Source organism: Pinus tabuliformis, chromosome 4_1 (genome assembly GCF_031772625.1).
Source record: "Pinus tabuliformis cultivar Carrire ecotype Pingquan chromosome 4_1, CPIR1, whole genome shotgun sequence".
In the NCBI taxonomy this organism is placed as follows: Eukaryota; Viridiplantae; Streptophyta; class Pinopsida; order Pinales; family Pinaceae; genus Pinus; species Pinus tabuliformis.
In genome coordinates this window covers 570850330-570859135 of record NC_142303.1, presented here as the reverse complement: position 1 = coordinate 570859135, position 8806 = coordinate 570850330, and the positions used below count along the sequence as shown (strand labels likewise).

The 8806-nt window shown below is 32.0% G+C and overlaps 1 protein-coding gene across 2 annotated transcripts; it reads right to left on the bottom strand.

The window, feature by feature from the left end:
• Nucleotides 1–6907: 6907 nt before the first annotated feature.
• LOC149177183 (heavy metal-associated isoprenylated plant protein 39-like) lies at nt 6908–7940 on the bottom strand. 2 transcript variants are annotated; one of them, XM_089423325.1, is made up of 3 exons: nt 7740–7940; nt 7509–7584; nt 6908–7396 (listed from the first exon to the last, which is right to left on the bottom strand). In XM_089423325.1, the coding sequence occupies exons 2-3, from the start codon at nt 7579–7581 to the stop codon at nt 7140–7142; spliced, it is 330 nt and encodes a 109-aa protein (XP_089279451.1). In that variant the 5' UTR covers nt 7582–7584; nt 7740–7940; the 3' UTR covers nt 6908–7139. The 2 variants fall into 2 exon arrangements, with proteins under 2 accessions (XP_089279451.1, XP_089279450.1); XM_089423324.1 differs by having other exon boundaries at nt 7655–7935.
• Nucleotides 7941–8806: the final 866 nt, after the last annotated feature.

The following is an 8806-nucleotide window of genomic DNA, read 5'->3' as shown; positions in this document are numbered from 1 at the left end:
TTTTCACTACGCATATATATTTAGGAAATGCGTTTGAGAAATTTTAATTTTGTTATTAAAAAAATTAAGTAGATGGTTATGATTTCACTTCAGGTGAATATTCCCGGTCGCATATTAATATTGAGAGTTGAAATTCATTCAAAATATTGAATTTTGAAGTTGCTCTTTCAACAAAATTTAAAAGACAACTAATTTCAATTCCATAGATTATTTATTTGATTCAATTCAATTCAAATTTTTTTGTTGGAAAATCTAATTACAACAACTTGGTGTCGAAATCATAGTGTCCAAGTGTCTTAGTTCTTGGGTGCACAACGTAAATTAAGTGTAACTTTTTTTCACTACGCATATATATTTAGGAAATGCGTTTGAGAAATTTTAATTTTGTTATTAAAAAAATTAAGTAGATGGTTATGATTTCACTTCAGGTGAATATTCCCGGTCGCATATTAATATTGAGAGTTGAAATTCATTCAAAATATTGAATTTTGAAGTTGCTCTTTCAACAAAATTTAAAAGACAACTAATTTCAATTCCATAGATTATTTATTTGATTCAATTCAATTCAAATTTTTTTGTTGGAAAATCTAATTACAACAACTTGGTGTCGAAATCATAGTGTCCAAGTGTCTTAGTTCAGTTTTAGTTAGTTTAGTCTCCAATTATTTATCACTAATGTTTTCAATGTAATATTATTTAACCGATTCATAATACTGAGAAGAGCAATCCTCTGCTCCATAATTTTGTTTTCTTCAATTTTTGTCATGGTAGAGCTAATTCTGTCAAGGACCTATAGCACCTACAACATCTCAAACATTCATCAGAATGATGCACAGACACTCCCACAACTATTAACATCAATTCCCACACACAACTGACTCAACTTTTGACATCAATTCCAACACCATGTTACCAACGATCTTCCCTCTTTGGCATTGATGGCGACACCAAAACCATATCACCAACTGACGTTTTTCACTAGCTAGCTACTTTCATCTTTCACCAGTGACTAGTCTCATTCTTCCCCTTTGACATCAATGGAAAAGGGTCAAAAAATTTCTTATGAACACCATGCTGACACCAATTGTACTATGCTAATAATAATGGTTTTTTGATTGCATAAACAACTACAACACTCTGCAAAATAAGCATTTGAACCAAGGAAATCTATTGCTCATACTTGTGTTCCTACATACAATGTGACATCAATGGTAGAAAGGCAAACAAGGATATGTTTTTTTTTTTTCTGAACATGCTCCCCCTGAACATATGCTTGGGCTACAATCGTCATCAACTCTCCAAGGTTGTTGTTAAATGAACCACTTGACTGATACTAGTTGTTGAAAAATTGATTGATTAACTCTTCTTTGCTCAAGTCTCTCAATTGCATACATGATGCAAGTATTACTCACCGTGCCATTTCAATTGATATACAAGATAGTACATAGATAAACAATGCTAATATAGGGATTCCATGACTATTGCCAAATTGATTTGTTGCTACACTTCTATTAAACCAATGTTACAATTATTTAATGCCATGGTACCTTAGGAAGACATACATTTTAATCTCTGGAAAAAATAGTGTACATACGTGATTTCCCTTATATAAGTCGTATAAATTGCAAAATTCATATTTTTCGCTCAGATCTAATCTGCCACAACACCCCTAAGCTCATGCACCTTTCCAACTTCTTGTTGATCCTATGGTTATATTCTTGACTTATAGGCCCTTGGTTACACCATTCTCTTGTTCCAACTCATCTTCATCACCTTCTTCATGCTTTCCATGTTGTTTCCTTATGCCCCTCTTAGACCATGCAAGCCTCATTGCTTTTCCACGGTATTTTATGAATATACACTTGGTAAAAATGGATTGCAGTGGGGACTATGCGTATGTACATGTTCTTCTCACACACAAACATGTAGCGGAAATAAATTTGTTTTTAGCGGAAATAACGCATCCCAAGAATTACGTTATTAACGTACCTCTGCAATGCAAGAGACGCTTTAAGCATTACTAACGCACTCAATAAACCTCTTGCTTTAAGCATTACTAACGCACTCAATAAACCGAAGAACTCACGTTAGCGTCAATCCATCATATTATAACGCTCTGTCACGAAAACTGATTGGGAGCACGAGTCACGACAGTCAAAAGCACCACCACTAACCGTTGAAAAAGTTTTTCTTCAGAATGTTTTTTGAGGCCTCGATTTTATTTAAAACGTGTCCCGTTTTTTTTAAGAAAAATGGGGGATCCGTATTTTAATGTGAAGCTTTTTTATTCGGCATGGTAAATCAAAAAAGGCACATATAAATTTTTTGAACACTCTGCAATGATCCCCTCTTTGAACCAACTCGCTAGGCTTACAATGGGAGAGATGCAGAGTTTGGCCTAATACAAATATTATGCTAACACATATAGAGCATTTCTAGGATTATAGTTGTATGCTAAGGCATATAGAGTTTTTCTAGAATTACAGAGTTTGGTTGGTTGAAAATATTATGTTAATGAATATAGAGTGTTTTTAATAAACTTTTATATTTAATTAATTATATATTTTGATATTGGATTTTTAAGTTAAATATTATAATTAATTAATAAATGACATTTACGAGATATGATTTTGATTGAGTCTAGAGGGTTATTGAGTTTAGAGGTTCATTCTATAGTCAATGTGATGTGTAACTCTCTTAGTCCGCCATCAAAGTTAAAATTTGTTTATGGCTGCCTAAATATAAATTTTAAACAATAAAAAAAAAAAAAATTATACAAAATATTTAAAAGATTTGCACATGAAGAAATTGGATCCCTCTTGGCTCATGTTAGATCCGTATTTAAGATGGATCTATTCTAGTGATTAAAAGACACTATTTTAATTTTAATTACAATAAATATGTTAATGAGATGAAAAAAATCAACTAATTATTTATTACTACTCAAACTCATTATCATGTTAAACATAGCCTATGTTATTTTTTCAATTTTAAATAGAGTTTTTAGCTATCTTTTGCAATCATATCCCATCTCCTTGCCATTATGATATGACTATTAATAAGCATCAATATGAATACAACTAAAATTTAGTGAATCTCTTTTGCAAGATATGTATCATAGTAAGTATAGGTTTGAGGAAAAAAAAATATTGGAGAAAAAAACAATTTCTTGTAATAAATCCTATTATAATTGAATAAAAAGATAATTTTACATACACCTATCATCATGTATCAACCCTAAAGAATATTAGAGAAAATAAATAACATTAAACATATAATTTTGCATATATCTATCATCATGATGAAGTACAGTGTCAATCCTAAATAATATTAGAGAAAAGAAATAATATTGACCTTAATGAATCTTATTATGCTTTGATAAACAAATAATTTTGCATACATTTATCATCACTATGAAGTACATTTCCATTTAAGGTTGTGCTAAAAATAATAATAATACAATTAATAATAATATTTAACCCTAATAATATCAATAAACAAGGCTTTGTCATATTTATAATAATAAAGTTTATAATGTTAAGGTTTATATTAGGATTTAATAATTAGAGTTTAAAATATTGTGTTTAATATTTAAATTTAGTATTATAAAATTGAGTTTAATATTAAAGTTTATAATATTAAGTTTATTAATATTAATAATAATAATAATTGATATCGTGCTAGTTATTAATAAATAGAAAAACGAGATTACTCAAGAAAAATGTGTAAATATTAAATTTATAATTTTATTTTTTATAATTATTTTTTAAATATTTTTAAACATAAAATTAAATAATAATAAATAAAAATAATAAAATTTAACCAATTATACATTTTAATAATTTAGTTAATAGATATTTTGGTATTCAATTTTAAATAAAACTGTAATTTATTATGATTTCAAATATATAAATAAAATTAATATATTGAAAAATCACGAAAATATTTAACTTAAACAACTCAAACTTTTATGGATTAAATTATATATCACTAATTTCATTTTAACTTAAATTTAACCATCAGTATAATAATATTGGCAACATTACAATTTCATACTTTATATATGATACATGAATTCTGACACAATCCAAATCTTGTAATTCATAATTCATGATTAATAAATTACAAAACTATCCTATCCTATCCTAATCATGAGAATGACAACTTCGAAATTAAATTGACCCAACTGGCCACAATAAAAAGAACAATTTACAAGTTGCGTAAAATCAAAAACTAATTTCAAATAACGACAAAAAATTATATCACCTCATTCCAACCCAAACAAACAAAAACCAGCCGTTGGCGGGCCACAGTACGACCGGTGGGAGCTGATACGTTGGCAGGCCAGAGTCCGACCGGTGGGAGCTGGAAAACCAAACAATATGGAATTGTTGACTGTATCGACATCGTGGAAAGTCTGTGCGAGGTCTTTCGCGGAATTCTTGTATTTTGGAAAAGGTATATTTTTAGAAATATCTCTGGTTGATATACTTGATTAACTTTGTTATTGAAAATTCATTAGATGTCTATTGTTGTATAGAATTTTTTTTTTTTTTTTTTAACTCCAAGTTGAGAAAGGTATTATTTTTTAAAGTTGATTTACTTGATTAATTTTGTTATTGAAAATTTGGTAGATAAAATTTATTAGATCGATATTGTCATATAGAGATAGTTTGTTAAGATGATTTGGGAAAATTTTACTCGGTTAAGTTAGTAGTGGTTTTCAGTTCTTATAATCTATAGTTTTGACCATGGTTTTATTTTTTAGTGGAGTCGATTTGGTGTTAATTGGTCCAGGTGACCCATGGGATTCTAGCAAGAGTGTCTTTCCCGGTGACCATGGGATTCTAGCAAGAGTGTCTTTAGACACCACCACTTGGTGTTAATTGGTCCGGGTGACTAGTGAGATTCTAGCAAGAGTGTCTTTCCGAGTAACCAGTGGGATTCTAGCAAAAGTGTCTTTAGATAATACCACTTCTCTAGGTGTTTAGTGATCCTAACAACTAGTATCAAAACCAAACCTAGAACCACTGTGAGAGCATATTAGAATAAGAAAATGTAATGGATTCAATATTGTCAAAGCTTTGTGGGATTTGCTTATGATAGGAAGGGAAACTCAAAGTATGAATATAAGGAAAGAGAGGTTAAGTAGCTAGAAAGACTAGGTGAAGGCATGGATAAAAAAAGCTAGAGATGTGGCAAGAGAGTCAATGGTGTTTGAAGATAGTGAAGGAGCTAGCTTTTGATTGAGAGTGGTAATGGTGTAATAATAACGAGGGTGTGTGAACACCCTAAGGGTTTTGGTCCAAGGAAAGTGCATTTCCCTAGAAAGTTGTAAGGCCTGTTGTTCAAGCATACATGGTGTCTAGGAGTATGGATTGTTATAAGGCTTTGATGAGGCCTACATGTAGTGCATTGGAGCATAGAGTCACTAAATTGTGAAATGGACTACTTGAATATGTACTAGGGTGGCACATCCACTAGTATCCTAGCTTGAAGGGGGGAATGTGACATCTCATGTGAGAAGGCTAATGAATGATTGAGACCAGGTTAATCTCCCCTAGTCAAGTTTAAAAGAAAAATTGTTAAAATGGTTTGGGTAAACTTGACTAAATCAAGTTACTAGAAGATTTTTATTAAGACCCCTAATTTTTCTTATAGTATTATTCTCTAATACAACCTCTCGAAAAACGTGAATAAAATCTTTTATTTAAAAGTGAAAATTAATTAACATTAACTTCAAAATTATAAAAAAAATTTGTATTCTCTTTTAACTATAAGTATTTTTTTGTAAATTTAATAAAAGTTTGGTGACCACATAAGTAACTATAAGTATTCCACATATCATATGACTAAATTTAGTAACCACTCAGGATTGACTTTGGTTATCAATCAGAAGGTATGGCTGAAGCCAGGCGTAATAATGGGAAATTGGAAAAATCTTAAGCCATTTTTTCCAAACTACAGCGATAAGTATAATGGGTTTTTCGAAACTACAGCAAGAAGTATTAATCACAAAGGGAGACCATGTTGCTTGTGAATAGAAAGCGCTTATGAAATTGAAGCGCCAATAAAATAGTGCCCCTCACAATTTTAGCTATTTCTGTGATAATAAATTGTGCTAAATATCCATAAGTGGTTTTGCATATACTATATGATGATGATGTTGGAATTTTATTTTCTAGGAGAACACAAGCATGTGCCACTGTGACTGATATATTATTTTTGACAATCAAGAAGGAAAATCCTTTTATAGACTAGCTACCCTTATGGATAACTAGATGTATAAGTAGCAAAGTTTTATAGATTAAATGGTTGGTAATTAGCATGTCCTTATAGATTAAATAGGAGATAAATTTAGATAGCTATTAAAATATTTATTTGTCATGATAAGAATTTTTAATGTTAATATATAAGTAGAAGATGTTCAAAATATTTATGTAACATTTGTGTGATGAGAATTTGTAATATCAATAAAGGTCTAATAAAAAAATATTTTGAAAACTTTTAAATTAATCTGATGACAAGAATATTCTCCACTTATTAATTTTAGATTATCTATAATTTACTATTTAAAAAATGAAAATTCTAAAATATACCATACTGGTCTTCCCATGATCAAGAATTTTGTTAAAGAGTTCCTTAATATGAAGTTAACTGTTCAATTCCCCACTCTTTAATGTGAAATTACCTATTCAATTCCTTGTAGAACCAGGATAAAATATATTAAATATAATATATTAAACATGATAAATATATAATCATATCAAACTTACTATATATATATAACTATACACAAATCCAAATCCTTATGTATGAGAATGAAATTTTAGTCGGTTAATGTTATTCTTATTCTTATGAGATTGCAACTATTGAGAAAATCTGATATGAAAAAAAATATTGCCTATATAAATTATCCACCATGTAACTTTTAAAGGAGTAAACTCAGAGGTCCCTCTAATATGCCCGGAGACATGGCAATTACAGTTCATATCAAACATATGATTGGACTTCTAGCTATGATTATTTATAACTTTTAAAGGAGTATACTCCAGAGGTCCCTCTTGTATGCATGGAGACATGGCGATTACAATTCATATCAAACGTGTGATTGGACTCTCAACTATGATTGGTTTTTATCATAAGATGGTGCACTCATTGCGATACTCATCTCTCCCAAATGATGGGTATCCATAGATGCTGCTGGGATTCACATGATACACAATAGGTATCTTCTCCTCCTCCTTTTTCTCCTCTTTCTCCTCCTTTGCAGGACCGACGCTCAGCAACTCTGCTTTGTACCCCAATTTCCTTAATTTTTTTGCAAGATACACAGGATCTGTTTCTCCCACAGCAGTTATCTTTCCCTCCTCCTTGTTGACTTCAATAGAGTCCACTGAAACAGAGCACTCGCAACATTAGTAAAGGAGTATGAAACAACAAAACTCTAGTAAATCGATGGAAAATATTTTGCCTATATATGCAATAAAGGTAATGATTATTCGTGCCTCCAGACCCTGCAACAGCCTTCATGGCCCTCATTTTGCTTTTCTCATCGTCTATGGTCGATTTAAACACCATCTTCTGCACATCCAATTAATTGTTAAAACATCTCTAACCAGTACAAGATTAATAAAATGGACTATACATATACCTTCGACATCGTGATAGCTGTTGAAGAAGTTAAAAAACAAAGAAAAAATTAATATCTCAGCGTCCAAGCAGACCAAATTAGATACCAAAGGGGTTGTGATGAGTGCTCAATCAGTTGCATGAAGGAAATAAATAGTTGCAGGTGAGAGAAAAGTCAGACAGCCTGTTGTAGTGAACGCTTATTTCCGCGAAGGATCTATCTGCGGGGAACGATTGTAATAAACTCTATGCATGCTACTGGATGACGCGAGACTTAAAATGTAGACGCGAGACTTCAAAAGGATAGTGGAGGACTTAAAAAATAGACGGAAGCCTCTAAAAAGATGGCGGAAGACGCGAGACTTTAAAAAGATAGAGATAGTGGAAGACTTAAAAAGGTAGACGCGAGACTTTAAAAAGATAGTGGAGGACTTAAAAAATAGACGCTAGACTTTAAAAAGATAGTGGAAGACTTAAAAAGGTAGACGCGAGACTTTAAAAAGATAGTGGAGGACTTAAAAAGGTAGACGCCAGACTTTGAAAAGATAGTGGAGGAATGATAATCGCTGTGATTACACATATATTTATATATCCACATATGCAGAATACAATTCATACGAAGACGTTGTGTTGGGAAGGGGAGAAATGGATTATAGCGCTGTTTTTCCCATGCTGCTGTGCTTTGTGCTGATTGCAGGGACCTCTGTTGCCGTAGACGATCATCACTTCAACCTCATCCTTCTCATTATGTTATGAATGAGCGCATGTCAATGTTGCAGGAATCTCGAAGGTCCATGGCCCGCCACGAGAAAAGGGATGTGGAAGCTCTTCTCTCCTTCAGAAACGCCATAACGGCCGACCCACATGGATTGTTGTCCAACTGGACGGCCCACAACTCTGCCAACATATGCTCGTGGAATGGCATTCGCTGCAGAAAACAGAGCAGAAGAGTTGTTTCCATATACCTTCCTTACTCAGGCCTAGAAGGGACTCTTTCGCCTTCGCTGGGTAATCTCTCTTTACTGCGCACGTTGGAAATAAGTGGCAATAAATTGAGAGGGAGAATTCCGCCAGAGTATGGGCAACTTAAAGCCCTCCAAATACTTGGCTTGGCATATAATCTTTTATCAGGTTCTGTTCCAGGAGAATTGGGGTTGCTACAGAAGCTTGAGAT